The sequence below is a fragment of the Chiloscyllium plagiosum genome, unplaced genomic scaffold (genome assembly GCF_037043375.1).
Source record: "Chiloscyllium plagiosum isolate Xiang-an unplaced genomic scaffold, Cpla_swu_hap1 HiC_scaffold_3, whole genome shotgun sequence".
Taxonomy (NCBI): Eukaryota; Metazoa; Chordata; class Chondrichthyes; order Orectolobiformes; family Hemiscylliidae; genus Chiloscyllium; species Chiloscyllium plagiosum.
In genome coordinates this window covers 74,422,121-74,442,708 of record NW_028270141.1, presented here as the reverse complement: position 1 = coordinate 74,442,708, position 20,588 = coordinate 74,422,121, and the positions used below count along the sequence as shown (strand labels likewise).

General features: G+C 40.9%; 1 protein-coding gene across 6 annotated transcripts in view; it reads left to right on the top strand.

Moving 5' to 3' along the window:
- The window catches only part of trmt11 (tRNA methyltransferase 11), a 116,852-nt gene that overhangs the window by 23,386 nt on the left and 72,878 nt on the right, over window positions 1-20,588 (top strand). For 5 of the 6 annotated variants that reach the window (XR_015753477.1, XR_006310362.2, XM_087980542.1 and 2 more), the window contains exons 8-11: window positions 3,644-3,724; window positions 5,716-5,880; window positions 6,719-6,791; window positions 10,308-10,439. Coding sequence is in view for 4 of the 6 variants with exons in the window: in XM_087980542.1 (XP_087836668.1) it covers window positions 3,644-3,724; window positions 5,716-5,880; window positions 6,719-6,791; window positions 10,308-10,439 (451 nt within the window). In the remaining 2 variants the exon portion in view is untranslated. Of the gene's footprint in view, window positions 1-3,643; window positions 3,725-5,715; window positions 5,881-6,718; window positions 6,792-10,307; window positions 10,440-16,425; window positions 17,209-20,588 lie in introns of those variants that run through there. The other variant, XM_043683900.2, reaches the window with a different exon arrangement.

Here is a 20,588-nt window from a genome sequence, read left to right as displayed (position 1 = left end):
GCCATTTAATATTAATCATATTCTGACATGGTTATGGTTTTAAATTAATTTCCAGATTGCTGCTCTTAACCCCTTGTAGATCAAAAATTTGTCTAACTCAGCCTTGAATGTATTTAGTAACTATTGATTTGGTTTGAAAATTCCAAAGATTAGCAATCTTCTGAGAGAAGAAATTCCTCCTCACCTTCAAAATAAATGGGAGGCTGCTTAATTTGAAATTGTATCCTTCCGCCTTGTTTTAGATATTTCTGTGAGGAGAAGAATTCTTTCAGTATCTATCTAGTCACGCTCCCTCTGAATTTTACATGCTTCAATATGATCATCTCTTATTCTAAGCTGCAATGAGTACAGGTACAATCGGTTCAACACTGCCCCTTTTATTCAAGGAAGCAATCCAGAGAATCTTTTCTCAGCTGTTTCAGTGCAGTTATTGACACCTTCAGGTAAGCTGGCCAAAACAAATGCACTACTCTAGATATCTTTCATCTTCATAAAAGAAAAAATGCTATGGATGCTGAAAATTAGAAATAAAAACTAAACATGATGAAGATTCTCAGCAGTTCTGGCAGCATTTGTAGAATGAGAAACAAAGTTAACATCAGTTTATTAAATACCTCCCATAAAATGAAGAAATAAAATAATGTTACAGGAGGGCAGCACGGTGGCTAAGCAGTTAGTACTGCTGCCTCACAGCGCCAGGGACCCAGGTTCAATTCCCGCCTCAGGCAACGGTTTGTGTGGAGTTTGCACATTCTCCCCATGTCTGCGTGGGTTTCCTCCGGGTGCTCTGGTTTCCTCCCACATTCCAAAGATGTGCAGGTTAGGGAAATTGGCCATGCTAAATTGCCCGTATTGTTAAGTGCATTAGTCAGGGGGAATGGGTCTGGGTGGGTTGCTCTTCGGAGGGTCGGTGTGGACTTGTTGGGCCGAAGGGCCTGTTTCCACACTGTAGGGAATCTAAACTAATCTAATCTAATCTAATCTAGTCTATTGATAATGTCAATGTTTAAGAAAACACTTATTGATTAAAACAAAAAGTTCAAAACATTGAAAGTCCTTTTGTTAATCGATTATGAAAACTTACTTTCAACGTTTATGGACCATTTTTGGTTTCATGCACTTTTTATGTACTTTATTTCCTTTGTAATTCAAAATGTAGGTCACCCACCTTCTAATGGAACCCGATTCCCCACATAAATTCTAATAAAAGCAGGAAGTGCTGGACAGACTTGGCTAGTCTGAAAGCATTTTTGGAGAGAACAACAGAGTTACGTATCGAGTTGAGTATGATCTTCTATAGAACCCCCACATAAATTGTCTCAGGACCATGTCACACAGGTGCCTCACTTCTCCAAACGGGTGCCCTGGTTATCCAAAATAAATGAGGAGAAAGTGAGGTCTGCAGATGCTGGAGATCAAAGTTGAAACTTTATTGCTGGAACAGCACAGCAGGTCAGGCAGCATCCAGGGAACAGGAGATTCGACGTTTCGGGCACAGGCCCTTCTTCAGGAATGAGCAGAGAGTGTTCAGCAGGAGAAGATAAAAGGTAGGGAGGAGGGACTTGGAGGAGGGACGTTGGAAATGTGATAGGTGGAAAGAGGTCAAGGTGAGGGTGATAGGTCGGAGTAGGGTGGAGGCGGAGAGGTCAAGAAGAAGACTGCAGGTCAGGAAGGCGGTGCCGGGCTGGAAGGATCCGGCTGAGACAAGGTGGGGGGAGGGGGGATGAAGAAACTGGTGAAGTCCAAGTTCATCCCCTGCGGTTGGAGGGTTCCCAGTCGGAAGATAAGACGCTCCTCCTCCGACCGTCGGGTTGTTGTGGTTTGGCGGTGGATGAGTCCAATGACCTGCATATCCTCGGTGGAGTGGGAGGGGGAGTTGAAATGCTGTGCCACAGGTTGGTTGGGTTGGTTCGTCCGGGTGGCCCAGAGGTGCTCCCTGAATCGCTCCGCAAGTAGGCGGCCTGTCTCCCCAATATAGAGGAGGCCACACCGGCTGCAGCGGATGCAGTAGATGATGTGGGTGGAGGTGCAGGTGAATCTGTGGCGGATATGGAAGTTTCCTTTGGGGCCTTGGAGAGAAGTGAGGGGGGAGGTGTGGGCGCAAGTGTTGCACCTCCTGCGGTTGCAAGGGAAGGTGCCGGGAGTGGTGGTTGGGTCGGTGGGGGGTGTGGATCTGACAAGGGAGTCGCGGAGGGAGTGGTCTCTACGGAAAGCTGATAGGGAAGGGGAGGGAAATATATCCTTTGTGCTGGGGTCTGTTTGGAGGTGGCGGAAGTGACGGCGGATGATGCGCTGTACATGGAGATTGGTGGGGTGGTAGGTGAGGACCAGTGGGGTTCTGTCCTGGTGGCGGTTGGAGGGGCGGGGCTCAAGGGCGGAGGAGCGGGAAGTGGAGGAGATGCGGTGGAGGGCACCGTCGACCACGTCGGGGGGGAAATTGCGGTCCTTGAAGAAGGAGGCCATCTGTGTTGTACGTATTTTGAACTGGTCCTCCTGGGAGCAGATGCGGCGGAGACGAAGGAATTGGGAGAATGGGATGGCGTTTTTACAGGGGGCAGGGTGGGAGGAGGTGTAGTCCAGGTAGCTGTGGGAGTCGGTAGGTTTGTAGTAGATGTCCGTGTTGATTCGGTCGCCTGAGATAGAAACAGAAAGGTCTAGGAAGGGGAGGGAGGAGTCCGAGACTGTCCAGGTGAATTTGAGGTCGGGGTGGAAGGTGTTGGTGTAGTGGATGAACTGTTCAACCTCCTCGTGGGAGCACGAGGTAGCGCCGATACAGTCATCAATGTAGCGAAGAAAAAGATGGGGGGTGGGGCCAGTGTAGTTGCGGAAGATGGATTGTTCCACATACCCTACGAAGAGGCAGGCATAGCTGGGGCCCATGCGGGTGCCCATGGCTACTCCTTTTGTTTGGAGAAAGTGGGAGGATTGGAAAGAAAAGTTGTTCAGGGTGAGGACCAGTTCGGTCAGTCGAAGGAGGGTGTCGGTGGAAGGGTACTGGGTGGTACGGCGGGAAAGGAAGAAGCGGAGTGGATTTATCCAAAATAAATCCACTGAAACGGATCTCCTCTTACCCGGTTTGCACTTTTCACTCACTGGTGAATACAGCCATAATCAGATTTAAATGGAGGCAGCTGACTGGTTGAATGGTAAACTGCTTTCTGCATCAGACAGGAGTATTTGCAAACTTAGCTGCCATGAAAATCAGAAGTAACACACGCAGTGATGGTACTTGTGATTCCCAGGCAATTTTGTCATTTCTGCTATATCGAAGTGGCTCTAAGTCAAATAGGTCTGTTTTCAAATATCAGAACAGTGGAAAATTGATTTCAGTGTCTGCTTTTCAACTGATTCTTGATGGGGATTGTGGATGGAACATTCATGTCTCCTGTAAAAGGTTCTGTTTGAGGTGAGGCAAACTCCCTTCAGGGCTTCAGGTAGCAAAGGAATATGGTGTTAAGGATTATTAGATGAGGCATGATCTCAATGAATGGCAGAGCAGACTTGCTAGGCTGAATGGCCTACTTTCGCTTCTGTGTCTTATTGTCCTCATATGTTCTATCTCTAAATCCTTCTCAGTGTTAATGGGTGGTCCTGATAGAGAGTTTCATTTTGACATGGCTGTTTTTTTTTTTGTTTTTCCTAGGTAGTCTTCTTGTAGCTTGTGCCCATTTTGGTGCCTACGTATGTGGAACAGACATTGACTACAACATTATTCATGGGCGTGGTAAGTAACCAGACTTGAAAAGCAGCAAATCTTTTCAAAACATTTTGCAATGTTTAAAAAGGAATATGAGTTTCTTAAAATAAGCAGGAGTAGGTTTATATCTGGCACTTTACCAAGGAAACTGATGTTCATTTGCAAAAGGAAATTGCTTATAAACTTGAATGGGTTAATTTTGGACTTCGGTTTTGAGGTACACTGCAAGGAAACATTCTTTATTTGTGCAGCAGTATTAATGTTTGATTAAAAGTTCCAAAGAAGTTCACAAAAGAAAATGAAAAGTTCAATGGACACCAGGCTCTGGAAAAAGAGATCCGAGTGAATGTTTGAAAGATTTGGCTCAGTCGTACTATTCTTGTCATTGATTTAGACGCTGCAGTTCCCGCTTTGGAGCTTGTTTCAGCTTAGATTATGGATTTTCTTTTTAGTGCTGTACTGGGGTAATGCTAAGTGGTTAGAGGTGGTGTCTTTGGTTGAGATTTTAACCATCAATATGTTCTGAAGGATGTAAACCTTTCCAATGGCTGAATTTACAGAAGGGTAGAATAGGTTTTTTGTCCTACATTTAAACGCTTAACCACTTGCACTCAACAGATTTGTTGGTTGATCATCTGATTTCTGTTACTACAATATTGCTGTGTGCAGACGTATCCTAAATTCAAGTCTGTAATTAGCTTAAGGGTGTTTGGCACATCTGAGTACCAGAAAGGTGCTGTATAAATGCAAGGTATTTTTTGATTTAAAAAGAGGGGAAAGAAATTGAGAGATGATGTGTTTCAGGTCAGCAGAATTTGAGTATGAGATGAGGGCAGTGGAAAGCTTTATGGTACAGTAAAGTGAAGGATGACATGGAATGTCAATATTTAGAAGATCATAGGATATATTGATGTGATGTAATTATGTACCGATTTCAAAGATAGTGTAGGGAAGTGTGGTGCAGGGCTGTGATGATCAGCTGATGTTTAGTGTATTGGGAAGATGGAGCATCCAGTTGGTTTGGTCACAGTAAAACTTGAGTGAGCAAGTAAGAAAAGCTGAAGATGCTTGGAAAAGACAGCAGGTTTGGTAGCATCTATTTAAAATTGAACAGAATTAACATTTCAAGTCCAGCATGATTCTTGAGATAGGTATGTGATGAGTTTTATGATGTTGAAAAGGTGGAGACAGGTCAGGCAGAAAAAAATAACAAAGGCCAGGGATATGGAAGAGGCCAAAAGAGATTAATAGTTAAAATGTCTTTAAACTGTAGGGTGTGATAAAGAAACTAAGCATTGCTCCAAACTGTTAATAGGACAACTATATGTAAAAGGCAAAAACATGAAGAAAAAAACCCCATAGTACAGTACTTGGCAGGAAAAATGCAAAATTGAGGGTAGAGTTAATGGTCTGAAGTTGTTGAACACATTGCTGAGTCGAGGATGCTGTCAAGCACCTAAATGGAAGATTAGACACGGTTTCTCAGACTTGTGTGGGGCTTCACTAGAACATTGTGGCAGACTGAGCGCAGAAGTGTGCACATGATGCTACTAGCATCTTTCCAACACTCTGTGTTTTAATTTCAGGTTTTCAGTGTCCATATTTTAGGATATAGGCAATAATGTTTTGCACAAGGATATATGTACATTGACTGGGGGATGTTGTTACACAAAGTAAAATAGGTTCTGTCAGTGATGAATGGCACTGTGGGGGGGGGTGGGGGGGGGGGGGGGGGGGGGTGGGGGTGGGGGGAGCGGTGGAGTCATTGTAAGAACAAAGAGCAAAAAACAAATATTCAAAGAAAGTACAGTGCTCCTGAAAGGAGTATAAGATAAAGAAGTGGAAATAGAAGCATCAAAAAAATAAATTGAGGATTGTGGATGTGGAATAAAGAGCTGAAAAGAATCAATTTAATAAAATAAATTTTCCATCTTTTAGTTACACAGTAAATGTGCTGTGCTTTCTATTAAAGTTTATTTTGATTACCATGAAATGATGGGCATTGTATATTTCTGCAGGTAAGGCCAGCAGGAAAAACCAGAAATGGAGAGGACCAGATGAGAACATCCGGGCTAACCTTCGCCAGTATGGCTTGGAGGAATTCTATGTTGATGTGCTTGTTTCTGATGCTTCAAAAAATATTTGGAGGAGAGGGAAGTTATTTGATGCAATCATCACAGATCGTAAGTTGATGTTCCATTATATTTAGAGATAGAAGAGGCTGGGCAACGTATTTTGCATTGTTTGCTGATTAGAGATTTAGTTGCAGGTCAGCAATGCTCAATAATGTTGCTCAAGCTAGATTTGGATTTAGGTTCAGAGTTTCTCTGCAGAGTGTTGTAGGATTCCATCTTCTGACCTGGTATTGGATAAGAATAGTGAGTAGCATACAACAGGGTGGAGATGCTTTTGGTTGAGTTGGGAGCAGTGAGGAGAGCATACCTATTGGATATCCATTGGGAGATGTGCAAATAGGTTTGGTGAATAAACTTTGGACATTGTATTCATGTTTTGTAGGCAGACCACTCATCACCATCTCATCACATAGCACTTTACAACCAATTAAACACGTTAGAGTGTGGTTGCTTTTCTAATGCACCTGATAACTCTGTGGTTTTCACTGTAATTCTTCATACAAGTTTGTTTATCTTTTCAAAAGAGGCTGGGTACATTTGCTTGCTCTCCTTGTTGGTGAATGAACTATAATATAATTTGGATCAATACCAAAAGCAAAAATTGGCGTGTTTCTGAGACATGTTTTTTTTCCCCTGGAGCCAGTTTTAAAATTTCCCCTCACTGACTAATTTGCATTTTAAACCATGATTATGTTGTGTTTAAACTTTTATACTGATACTTTTTTAAAAAGCCTTCAGCTATGCCCAGATGTCACTCCATGATTACATTCTTTTGGTAAAATGACTCAATAATCAAGTATAAAACAAACCAATGAGTGTGACAATTTACAGTTTTCTTTTTGTCGAACCTTTTCCTTATATTGGCAAATATTGTTTTTTTTTCCAGCACCATACGGCATAAGGGAATCCACAAGAAAAACAGGATCACAGAAAGAAGTTTTAAAACCAACAGAAGAATAGTAAGTACTCATTCGATTTGAGCGATTAGCCCATGGTTAAAAACTGTTAATACTAACATATTAATGTTTTAGGTGCCTACTGCAACAGCAGAGTGCTTCCAGAGGAGCTACAGTGGATGCATGAGGTTGGTACAGACAGACAAGTGTGGTACACCATGACAGTAGATCATGATAGGAATAGCTATAAGCATCAGCATTATAGAACTAAAGGTTTGAAAATATTTGTAGATTATTTTATGAAGTCATTCGCACCTTATATGAAAAAGTGTTCACATTAAAATATTATGCTAGCAGCCCTGTGGAGACTTAACAATTTGGTTTATTTTTTCCTTTAGCTGTTGTTTGATGCAGGCAATTTGAGTTGGTTCAGGAGCTGATTGAGAGCCCCTGGTTGTGGTATTAATTGTTACAGTAATTAGTAGTGTGCTTCTTGGAATAACAGATATACACAGACACAAACAACAGTATGTCAAATGCTCCAGCTTGGGTGCAGGGCTCATCAATTAAAGCATGGAGTATCAAAAAAGGGGAGGTTCAAAATGTGCATTTCTGGCACTGCTGTGTTCTTTTTTGACATAACTTCTCAATATTGCAATTTTTATCCAGACAAAGATTGGCGAAGAGAAGGTTGAGTGAGTACTTTGAACAGAGAGCTCTCTTCCCAGATAGTCTTCCATATTTAACTACTCGGTAACCTGAATACGTTCTGACTTGTGAATGAGATATAGAGGGGAAATTTAATCCTTTCCTCTGCAGAAACTAAGATGAAAGGGATTTAAAATCCTCCAAGTACTTAGTGCTCATTTCCAGTTGTTTTACTATATTATTATTGCTATTCTCTTGGACATTTGAGGCATCCATTTGACGAGGGCAGGTGCTTGGTTGGAGTCCTATAGATAGACAAGGTATTCATGTTACTTTAATTGTGCAGACTCACTATAGAACCAAATGGAACAGAGTGTTACTTTAGGCATCACTGAGGAAGTTTGGATCACTCCCATCCTTCGCTTGCCCTCCGTTCCCAACATTTCTTGAAATTTGCCTGACCAATGGCCTCTGGGCTACCAATGCTTACATGTATAAATGCTACAGACTGCCTCTGAATGCCAGGTAGGGGTGACCAGCTGGATGGCTCGATGATAAATGAGGCCTGGATAAGAAAAAAGATGGGGCTGCCCTCTGACTCTTGACTTGCCGGCCTTCTTTGCAGTTTTGTGCTGCAAGAGGTCAAGTTCAATCACTAGATGGCACTGTTTACCTCTGGCTTTAGCCTTACTTCTGAACTAATTAAAGCACAGGGAGATGGTAAGATACTATAATGCCTTTTTACATTATTACTTTCATTTTTGAAGTAATGGGCAAAATGTTTACCTCACAATACTAATGAAATTGCTGAAGATTTATTTAAAAATGATTTAGCATCTTTAAATTGATGATCACAATATCTGAGTACAGGAAAATAGAAATCAGTAAACCAATAGAATGCTGAACTGTATCACCAGAAGATTAAGCGCACTACTCAAACCACAGCTTGAAGTGTGTGTCCTGTTCTGGTCACAGTGAGACAGAAGATATTCAAGTAGGCAGTACAGAAAAGAGCCAAGAGGCTGATCCACACAGTCAGTGATGAAGAGTAATGGACAAACCTGAACCCTTCAGCCTCAAATGGATGAGACTGAGAGAAGATGCGATAGAGGTACATAAAACAGTCAATTTTTATGAAATGTGCATTTCAGAAAGCAAGTTTAAAGTGAACTGCAAGCCAAAGTAGTGAACACATGGAAACAGGAAGCTCTGTGAGAGATCAGAACATATTTCTGGTAGACTAGTAAATGTGAGAACTCTGGAATTAAGAAACAATTAGATGCCTCATCAGGAAAGAAAAGGATTATTCTGAATGAATGTCCACGAGGCACTGAATGACCTTCACACCGATGTTTATCTTGTAAATGACTCTCTTGCTAATAGAAACCATTAATTTTGTATTCCTCAGGACTACCATTCTTCACTTTGATCAATCTGTTCAACTCCCTCCGCCCCAAAGAAAATTGGAAATGATTGCCAGATGATCTTAATTTAAACATCCTGTTCAAGTTTCTGTTATTTCATTGCATTCATAATTTGTTTTCAGCCTGATCTACAAACCATTATTTTGTCGTTATATATAATACATATATTAAAACATGCATTTTTATAGTCTCTGTAGAGTACAATAAAATATTCATTCTTCAAATTGCAATTAAATTCAGAAGCCACAAAATGTGAGCTATGTTAAAACTATAATAAAACTCTAAGATCATTGTAAGAAGGTAAAACATGTCTCAGATTTTGTAACGTTCTCAAGTTGTTAACTTGATATTGTTAGGATATTGCAACATTATTGCAATTTTTTGTTCTTTTGAAGTTAATGGTCAATGTTAACCTGTTAAACTTTATTAATAACACCATTGTGCTACCTGTGATTATATGGATGAATGGTTGTTATTTAGGAATTAATTTTATAGAACAAAAAGTTAAGTCTTCACTAAAATTAATGGAAAATAGATTGAAAATTGGCTGAATATTGGCAAAATCTTTAATGGCCCACAGACCTCTAGTTAGCATTGATTTAAAGATTCTGACCCCTTTTAAAAGTTGATCCTACACACAGTGGAAAGCTGCGAGTCTTCCCTTTTTGATTGTTAATATTACCTAAAAAATAACTTGGGCAGCAGTCTACTGCTTTACAGTTAAATTGAATATGAGTAGTTTACGACAATTTCGAACAGCATTGAGTGTAATGAGGGGGATAGATTTTAAATCTCGTCGTACTAATTTAAAATGAATATGAACTGTAGAAAAACTTTTGACAGTGGATATTGGTGAAGTGTCCATTTGGTGGGTCAGTTACAAGAGAGGATGCCAGAAAAATTCAAAGGGTTTATGTGAAAAGTGATTCACAACAGGCATTACACTAGGCATTAGTGCATATCACTTTGGATATTAGTAAAAACTGAAACCATCCACTCTTGATCCCATAAACACCAATATGGCTCCAGCTTCAACTCTGTCAACCTCCCAGGTTGTCACCTGGGGTTAACCTCTGATGTATAGAACTTTAGTACCAACTTAACCTTGTGCTTTGCTTTCACCACTGCATTTTCGCTAAAACTGTTTTCTTTCACCCTTGACATTTGAACTGTGTTAGTACTTGTGAAGTGTTAAAGGATAATTTTCACAGTTACATTTGGGCTTAAATGTTCTTTTACCATTTTAAAAAAAACACATTTTTAGGATTGCATACTTGAAAACTGTCAGTTCTGTTAATTGTTTATGAACCAAGGAATTAAGGTGAAGTTTTATATTTGCCCATCTGGTCGTGAAGATTTTAAACTGGCTTCATCAACCTGCTTTACGAGCATGGGAAAAACTTTGTGGTGTTCAAGATCTAAGTAATAAGTTAAAGATATTCACATTGTAAAAAAAGACTTGTCTGCCATCTGAAGAATGATTGTGTTTGATTTTATTACCTTTCAGCACGGAAAGTCACGTCCCAGTCTCCATGAGTTATCACTTGAGTGACATTTTCATTGATCTGCTGAACTTGGCTGCAGAAAACCTGGTCATGAATGGTCGTCTGGTTTACTGGTTACCTGTGCATAAACTTGAGTAAGTGTTTATTTTTATATTTCAGGATAATATACCTTCTTACTTTAGAGCTTTACAATAGCCTGTAATTAAAAAAATCTGTCTTTTTCGTATCTGTCCTAAATGTGGATTCAGTTGACTAGGCCAGGATTTATTGCTCATATTTAACTGGGAGGTGGCAGTGAGTTGCTGCAGTAATTTGGGAAGATTTTACAAATCAAAGAGTAGAGGCAAGGCAAGAGAGAAAGTTGTTAATAATGGAAATGTTAAACAAACCATGACTGGAAGGAATAAAGAATACAAATCCAAGACTAAATCAATAGTTAAGGCTAAGGATACAAAAAGAATTAATTGCTAGAACGGAGGACTCTGCATTTTGATGCATGTAGCATTTGAAACAAAACAGATGAGTAATTAAGAGTGTCAAACAAATAAAAATGATGTAATAGCCATACAGAAACATGGCTGTACGATACATTGATATCTAAGCATTGAAGGATACAGTGCATTCAGGAAGGTCAAGAAGCTAGGAGAAGGTGATGGGTGGCTCAGTTAATGATCATATTAACACAATAGTGAGGGATGACCTAAGTTCAGGAAACCAGGATGAGAAATGTTAAAAGGAAGAAATCATTGAGTGTGGTGTACAGGCCTCTACCAGTAACCACATGGTAGAGTACAGCACTAAGGAAGAAATAACAAGAGCCAGTTAGAAAGGCATGGTGGTAATCAGGGAAATTTTAATCTCTATGTAGATTGGAGTTTACCCTATTTCTCTCTCCATTGATGCTGCTGAGTTTCTTCAGCACTTTTTTTGTTTTCATTTGAGGAGTTCATAGAATGTTTTCAGAACTTTCTTAGAACAGCATGTTCTGAAGCCAACCAGTGAACAGGCTCCATTAGACGTAGTATTGTGCAGTAAGATAGGATTGATTAAAGTTTTCATAACTAAGGCATCCCAAAGTAGCAATGCCCATCAAATGATTGAATTTTACACTTGGTGTGGGAGAAAGAGAAGAGGGTCTGAGACTTTTTTTTTAAACTTGTGTAAAAAGAAATATTGAGGGCATGAAAGCAGTGTTAGCTAAAGTGAATTGGCAAACTGGGTTAAAGCGTAGGTCAATAGTGATGCAGTAGCAGATGTTTAAAGGGATTTTTCAGAATATAGTGAAAAGATGCATTCCACCAAGGAAGCAAAATTCTAAGTAATGGCCTATCATCTGTAGTAAATAGTAAGGTTAAAGCGATGATCCAACTCAAAGAAAAAACATACAGTTGCACAAAAACAGATGGCATGTCAGAAAATTGGATTAAATATCCAAAAAATACAAAGAATTATTAAAATGTTGATAAGGAAAAACTTAGAGTATGAGAGAAGGCTAGCCAGAAATATAAAGACAAATATTAAGAGTTTCTATAAAGTTTCAAAAGAAGAGTTAACAAGGTGGGTGTTGTTCCTATAGTAAGTGAGTCTACCAAATTGATAATGGGAAATAAACAGATGAATCAAACAGGTGGGCGGCACGGTGGCACAGTGGTTAGCACTGCTGCCTCACAGCGCTAGAGACCCGGGTTCAATTCCCGACTCAGGCGACTGACTGTGTGGAGTTTGCAAGTTCTCCCCGTGTCTGCGTGGGTTTCCTCCGGGTGCTCTGGTTTCCTCCCACAGTCCTGAAGAAGGGCCTGTGCCCAAAACGTCGAATCTCCTGTTCCCTGGATGCTGCCTGACCTGCTGTGCTGTTCCAGCAATAAAGTTTCAACTTTCCTCCCACAGTCACAAAGATGTGCGGGTCAGGTGAATTGGCCATGCTAAATTGCCCGTAGTGTTAGGTTAAAAGGGGTAAATGTAGGGGTATGGGTGGGTTACGCTTATGCGGGTCGGTGTGGACTTGTTGGGCCGAAGGGCTTGTTTCCACACTGTAAGTAATCTAATCTAATCTTAACATTATGGCAGGTATTTTGCATTTATCTTCATTAGAGAGGATACAAGTAAGATCCCAAAAGTTGTGATAAACCAAGAAATGGAAGGGAGGGAGGAACTTTGGGAAATCACAATTGGTAGAGAAGTGGTATTGAGTAAAATGGAACTACAGACTGAGGAGCGTCTGGGTTCTGATGGACCTCATTCTAGGATCTTAAGAGAAGTAGCTTGTGAGACATTTGATGCTTTGATTTTAATTTTCAAAATTCAAGCAAAGTCTCATGAGATTGGAAGAGAAAGAATGTAAGTTCTATATTCAAAAATGGAGGGAGAGAGAAAGCAGAAAACTACAGGCCAGTAACCTTAGCATCTGACATAGGGTAATAGAACATAGAACATAGAAAAATACAGCGCAGTACAGGCCCTTTGGCCCTTGATGTTGCGCCGATCCAAGCCCACCTAACCTACACTATTATTAAAAGCGCTATAGCAGGGCATCTAGAAGAGCTCAGGTTAATCAGACAGAGGCAACATGGTTTCAGAGAAAGGAAATATATTTAACCAATCTGATACAGTTTTGTTTGAGGAAGTAACTTGTGCTGTGGATAAACAACTGATTTTTTTACTTAGATTTCTAAATGGCATTTGATAAAGATTCACATCAAAGGCTGTTGTAAAAAATGAAAACTCTACGCAGGTGGGTGGCATATTGCCATGGACTAAAGAATCCGAGACAGAGAATAGGTTTTCTACAGGTTGGCAGGATATAACAAGAGACGTGCCTTTATCCTCAGCTATTTGCAATATATTTAATTACCTGGGATGAGGTCAGTGCTGTGCTGGATCTAGTTCTAGGGATTGAAGCTGACAGAAGTTTCGAAGTGGCAGTGGGAGAGCATTTTGGTGATTAGACAATAGGAAACAGGAATAGGTAGTCAGCCATTGTCAATTAGTCAAAAGACTAGTATTTTGAATTTGGAGGGAGGCTATGTGGACAAGATGGCTGAGGTAGCTGATCAATTGGCATGCTATGTTAGGAGATAGATCAATAGAGATTTAAGGGGACATTTCAGAATTCTCAAAATAAGTATATTCATATTGTAAAGAATCATGAAGGAAGGGTCTATTATAGTTAACTAGATAAATTAGGGAAGGCATTGAATTTAAGGAGAAAGCACATTACTATATATAAGATGATTGGCAGGTAAAGTGATTGGTCAGAATATAAAGGACATCAGAGAATGACTAAAAGTTGAATCAGGTCAAAGAAATTGGAGAATGAGAGGAAGCTAACTGAGAATGTAAAAACAGATAGTAAGAACTTCTACAGGTATTTAAAAAGGAAAGGAAGTAAAGTGGGTTGTGGTCATCTAAAGATTAGCTGTGGGAAGTTACTAATAGATCACAAAGAAATGGCAGGTGAAGTGAACAAATACTTTGCTTCTATCTTCACCTTGGAGGATGCAATAAATATTTCAGTAAAAGACAGAAATCAAGAGGTGAAAGGAACTTCATGACCTTATGTTCTTGAGGAAGGTGGTATCAAATAAAAGGTAGAGCTGTCAGCTGACAAGTTCTGTGTCCAGATGGACTTCATCCTAGGTTCTGAAAAGAGTTGCCGATGAGCTAGTAAATGTATTGGTATTAATTTTGCTAAATTCCCCTGATTTAGGAAAGGTTCTGTCAGATTGACAATTAGAAAATATAACACTTCCTTTCAAGAAGGGAGGGAGGTAGGAAACTATAGGCCAGTTTTGCTTGACTGTTAACATGGGGAAATTGTGCACTCAGAAAAACTCAAGGTATTTAGAAGGGTCAGAATGGTTTTTGTCTGGGGAATGTCATGTTTATCTAATCTGTTGGAGCTTTTTGAAGGATTAAAATGTGCTGTGGATAAAGGGAATCAAATGTTATCTGGAAAAGGAAAATCAAGTGTAATTGATATTCCAGGAGACATTTGATAAGTTACTGCATTAAAGATTATTGCAGAAAATAAAAGCTCATGGCTTAGGGGGTAACATATTAGCATGGATAGAAGATTGGATGGCTGGCAGACAAGACAGAATATGCATAAACGTGTCTTTGTCTAATTTGCAGGATGTGATAAGTGAAGTCCTGCAGGAATCTGTTGAGGCTTTTAACTTTTTGCAATTCATCAATTACTTGGATGAGGGGAATGAAGTCATGGAAGCTAAACTCACAGACAACACAAAGCTAGGTAGGAAAATATGTTGTGAAAAGGGTCCATAGATGTTGCAGATGGAAATAGCTATGTTGAGTGTGTGGTTACAATTCTGGCAAATTGAGTATAATGTGGAGAAATGTAAAATGTTTACTCCAACAGGAAGAACTAGAGAATTCTGCGTGTAAAGATCATAATAATAGGGTGGATATGGTCGGAAATTTTAATTTTCTAATCCGAGACTGGGATTGCCATGGTGTTAAGGGTTTAGATCGAGAGGAATTTGTTAAAGTGTGCACAAGAAAATTTTCTGATTCAGTATGTGGATGCACCTACTAGAGAAGGTGCAAACCTTGACCTACTCTTGGGAAATAAGGCAGAGCAGGTGACTGAGGTATCAGTGGGGAGCACTTTGGGGCCAGTGACCATAATTCTATTCGTTTTAAAATGGTGATGGAAAAGGATAGCCAGGAGCTAAAAGTTGAAGTTCTAAATTGGAGGAAGGCTAATTTTGACGGTATTAGGCAAGAACTTCCAAAAGCTGATTGGGGGCAGATGTTTGCAGGTAAAGGGACAACTGGAAAATGGGAAGACTTCAAAAATGAGATAACGAGAATCCAGAGAATGTATATTCCTGTTAATGTGAAAGGCAAGACTGCTAGGTGTAGGGAAAGCTGGATGACTAGAGAAATTGAGGTTTTGGTTAAGAAAAAGAAGGAAGCATATGACTGTATAGACAGGAGAGATGAAATGAATTCTTAGTGTATAAAGGCAGTAAAGGTATACTTAAGAGGGAAATTTATCTGCTCCCAGGATGAGTGATTCCACTCCAGGATATCACGGATGTCCTCCTGCTTCCAGGACCGTTATTTCCCCTCCCCTATGATCAACAATACCCTCAATTGCATCTCCTCCATTTCCCACAGCTTTGTCCTTGAACCCCAACCCCCAACCACAACAAGGATAGAATCTCCCAGGTCCTCACATTCCACCCAACTAATTTCCAAATCTATCATCCTCCACCATTTTTGTCACCTACAGTCAGATCTCACCACCAAAACGATATTTCCCTCCCCACACCATCTGCATTTAGTAGGGACCGTTCCCTCTGTGACTCCTTAAGTAGGTCCACGCTCCCCGCCAACCCCTTTTCCATACATGGCGCCTTCCCCTGCTGCCATAGCAGCTGCAAAATACACCTTCCCCCTCATCTCTGACCAAGCCCCCAAAGGATCATTCCAAATCCAACAGAGATTTACTTGCATACCCTTGAAACTCATTTATTACATCTGTTGCTCTCTATGAGGCCTGCTACATTGAAGATACCGGGCGCAAACTTGCAGAATGGTTCAGGGAACATTTCTGATCCATACCCACCAACCAATCCCACCTGTCTGTGGCCATCTATTTCAATTCCCCTTCCCACTCCCGCCATGTCATGTCCATTATGGGTCTCCTCCACCGTCTAAATAAGGCCATCTGCAAACTGGAGGAGGAATACCTCATCTTCTGCCTCGGAGGCCTACAACCACAGGGCATGAACATTGCATTCCCCAGTTTCCAAATCTCCCCTTCCCCGAAACCATCCCAGATCCAACCTTTGTTTTGGCTTCACCCTCTTGACCTGATCTACTGGTTTATCTTCCTTCCCACCTGTCTGCTCCACACTTTCCACTGGCCTATCACAATCACCTCTTATCTTTGACCACCTATTGCCATTCCAACTACCTTTCCCCAACCTCAGACCCCACTCTCTCTATTTATTGCTCAGCCCCCTTCCCTTTCCTAGTCCTGGTGAAGGGTTATGCCCGAAATGTCGACTCTCTTGCTCTTCAGATGCTGCCTGATCTGCTGTGCTTTTCTAGTGTCACACTTTATCAACTCTAACATCCTTGTGTCAGCAGCAAAGAACTAAAAGCAATTTGAAGAAACCGAGAGAAACAACTGATCGACTCCTGTGGCCCCGACTGGAGCTAGTGAACTATGTGTCCCTGATTTTGTTTTCCTTTTCCATACCTAATATCCATATCTTTCTTTGTGATTTTGTCTGTTTGTGAAGGGGAAATTAAAAAGTGGTAGAGTTAAATTATTAAGAGTGATGTTAGCAATTCATATTTCCTAATTGCCATTAATTAAAGATAATTTGTTCATAAAAGAGAGTTATTATTTTGTTAAGTACAGAAGTCTGGTGAGTGTGGCCTTTTAATCTGTGTTTGTCAGTCAGGTAAGTTAGGGACTTTAAATAGTTTGACCAAATCTTTTCACATTGGTGATAACTCCAGGAATAATGGGGCTGTATTTCCAGTGTCCTCGTGAATCATGACATGAAGTGCAGAGGTATTTGGCTGTTCAGTGTACTAGACACAAAAGGTTACTATTGCAGGTACAGCATCTAAGAAGAACAACTAATGCGATGCGATCCTTTGTTACTTTTACGTTCAATTTCTCTGGTAATAAGGTTTGGTGAGCATTGGTGAGACAAAAACTTGAATTGACCAATATGCAGTTTTGGTCTCTGTATTTACATCCTTCCTTAAATAAATTAAAGGCAATTCAGATGGTTTTATTAGATTGGTATCTGGATAGTGGGTTGCCTTAAGAGGATTGGACAGTCCTGGAGTTTAGAAGAGTGAATGTTGACTTGATTGAGCCGCAAAACTGAAAAATGTGTTGCTGGAAAGGCGCAACAGGTCAGGCAGCATCAAAGGAGAAGGAGAATCGACGTTTCGGGCATAAGCCCTTCTTCAGGAATGAGGAGGGTGTGCCAAGCAGGCTAAGATAAAAGGTAGGGAGGAGGGACTTGGGGGAGGGGTGTTGGGAATGCGATAGGTGGAAGGAGGTTAAGGTGAGGGTGATAGGCCGGAGAGGGGTTGGGGGCGGAGAGGTCGGGAAGAAGATTGCAGGTCAAGAACGCGGTGCTGAGTCTGAGGGTTGGGACTGAGAAAAGGTGGGGGGAGGGGAAATGAGGAAGGTGGAGAAATCTGCATTCATCCCTTGTGGTTGGAGGGTTCCTAAGCTCTTCCTCCAGGTGTCATGTTGCCATGGTCTGGCGATGGAGGAGTCCAAGGACCTGCATGTCCTTGGTGGAGTGGGAGGGAGAGTTAAAGTGTTCAGCCACGGGGCGGTTGGGTTGGTTGGTGCGGGTGTCACAGAGGTGTTCTCTGAAACGTTCCACAAGTAGGCGGCCTGTCTCCCCAATGTATTGGAGACCACATCGGGTGCAGCGGATGCAGTAAATGATGTGTGTGGAGGTGCAGGTGAGTTTGTGATGGATATGGAGGGATCGATTGGGGCCTTGGAGGGAAGTGAGGGGGGAGGTGTGGGCGCAAGTTTTGCATTTCTCGCGGTTGCAGGGGAAGGTGCCGGGAGTGAAGGTTGGGTTGGTGGGGGGGTGTGGATCTGACGAGGGAGTCGCGTGGCTGAACACTTAAACTCCCCCTCCCACTCGGCCAAGGACATGCAGGTACTTGGCCTCCTCCATCGCCAGACATGGCAACACGACGCCTGGAGGAAGAGTGCTTCATCTTCCGCTTAGGAACCTTCCAACCACAAGGGATGAATGCTGATTTCTCCATCTTCCTAATTTCCCCTCCCCCCACCTTTTCTCAGTCCCAACTCTTGGACTCAGCACCACCTTCCTAACCTGCAATCTTCTTCCCGACCTCTCTGCCCCCAACCCCTCTCTGTCCTATCACCCTCACCTTAACCTCCTTCCACCTATCGCATTCCCAACGCCCCTCCCCCAAGTCCCTTCTCCCTACCTTTTATCTTAGCCTGTTTGGTACACCCTCCTCATTCCTGAAGAAGGGCTTATGCCCGAAACGTCGATTCTCCTGCTCCTTTGATGCTGCCTGACCTAATGCGCTTTTCCAGCAACACATTTTTCAGCTCTGATCTCCCGCATCTACAGTCCTCACTTTCTCCTAGTTGATTGAGTCGCGTAAGATCTTGAATCATATTGGCAAGGTGGATGTAGAAAGACCGAGTCATTGAGTGTTTTTAAGGTGGAAGTGGTTGCATTCGTGTCAGACAGAGTTATTGGGTATGAATAGGAGTGGGGAGTTTGAAACACAATCAGATCAGCCATGGTCTTATTGAATGGCAGTGCAGGGTCATTGAGCCAAATGATTTGCTTCTACTTCTATTGTATGATGCAAATATGAGCTTGAAGGTTCCCCATAAGGTTGTAAACAGATCGTTTAATATCAGAAAATTGTCAGCAAGAGAGATGGATGACAATAGCTGGACAGTACAATATAGTCAGCACAAATTTTGCAAATTCAGTGATGTTAATGGTTGACAGGAACTGGGTGGCTACTACATTTGCTCATGTAATTGGCTACAGTCCCTCTAATTCTTTTCCTTTATCTGCACGGACTTGTGTTTCATTGTGTGCAGACGCTTTGACGTTATTTAGGAGATACAGTCAAAGGAATTCTAGTGGAAAACTGAATCGAATATAATCACACTTCTTTACTCCGCAATATCTACATTGACATAAAACAGTTCTTTGCAAAGAAAGAAATAAAATCATGCAATTAAAAACAGTGTCTTGTGTACCTCCTAAAGATTGTAGTCTGTTCAATTATGCAAAGTGCCTAATTGGATTTACAGCACATGAGCTTGTGCATTGCTCCCTCAGTTGAGGAGGGAAACAATGAATGTTACCATTTTGCTATAAACTCTAACTGTTATTTTGTGGAAATATATTTAATGTCGAAAGTTAATTTATTAAAATTTTGGCATTTGTTGCTGCTGTCATATGTTTGTATTTTGCTATACAGTTTAGAAATGCCACTATTAATGTTTGAATGGCTTGACTAGATACCACTTTATATGGTTTTGAAGTACATTAAAATTTCCTCATACTTATTTACAGTGTGTTGTTCAAGCTTAGGCTAATTAGATGCTATCCAGTATTGAGTTGTGTTTTTCAAGTGGAACAGTTCACAGCAGTTGTCTCCCACCTGCTTCTGATATGTTCATAATACTCCCAATAAGAAACACATTAACAGGAAGCTTTCACAACTAAGATTAACAGTCCAGTAATATTGTAATGTTTACAACATTGTTCATACCTTCTAAATCTTATCAAATTCATATGTTTCTATTCCGTACAATGTAGTATGTAAGAGTTTTTTTTTGCTTTTCAAAAACCTCATGAAAGTAGATTTTCATTTTGGAAACAAACCAGTATCAAGTCTACGAAGGAAAGGACATGCTTTCAGTTATAAAGTGAAACTTAACATGAAATCCAACTTGCAGTTAATTTCTTTTGAAACTTCTCATTACTGATTACTGCTCAAAGACATCCATTCGATCAAATGGGGGATCGTTTGGAGCCAGCCATGTAACATGAGAAATATCTGAACCAGTGCATTTAAAGAGCTAATTGCTGACTGGAGATATTTAAGAGTTCATCTCACAAGTGGTGATATTCATCATATCAGGCAATGGTCCTGAGATATATCTTTTTTTATTACACTTGGCTTTCAAAAAAAGCAAGATTAATTTTAGTGTTTTGTACTTTAAATCAGGAAAGGAATGAGACCTCTTTCTGATGTTATACATGTTGAAATTGGAGTCTATTTTCCATCGGTCTTTTATTAGACTTGAATCTCAAAATATTACTGATTATCATTTTGCAAATTGTACATTAAAATAATTGTTCTTCTGATTGGTGAATACTTATTTGCAAGGAACTACAAATAAAAAGCTTCAGGTCATCATGTACCTATGAGTGATATGACACAGGGCTACAGTGTGCTTGAGAACTTGCTGACTGAAACAAACAACTAAAGTACCACACAACATTTAAAGTTCTGTACCCACAATTATAAAAAGATTTAATCAGTTACTTGTGTTCACAGAAATCGCAATTGCTGCCTCGCAGCAGCAGGGACCCGGGTTCGATTCCAGCTTTGGGTGACTGTGTGGAGTTTGCACATTCTCCCCAAGTCTGCGTGGGTTTCCTCTGCGCGCTTTGATTTCATCCCACAATCCCGAGAAGTGCAGGTTAGGTGAATTGGCCATGCTAAATTGCCCGTAATGTTCAGCGATGTGTAGG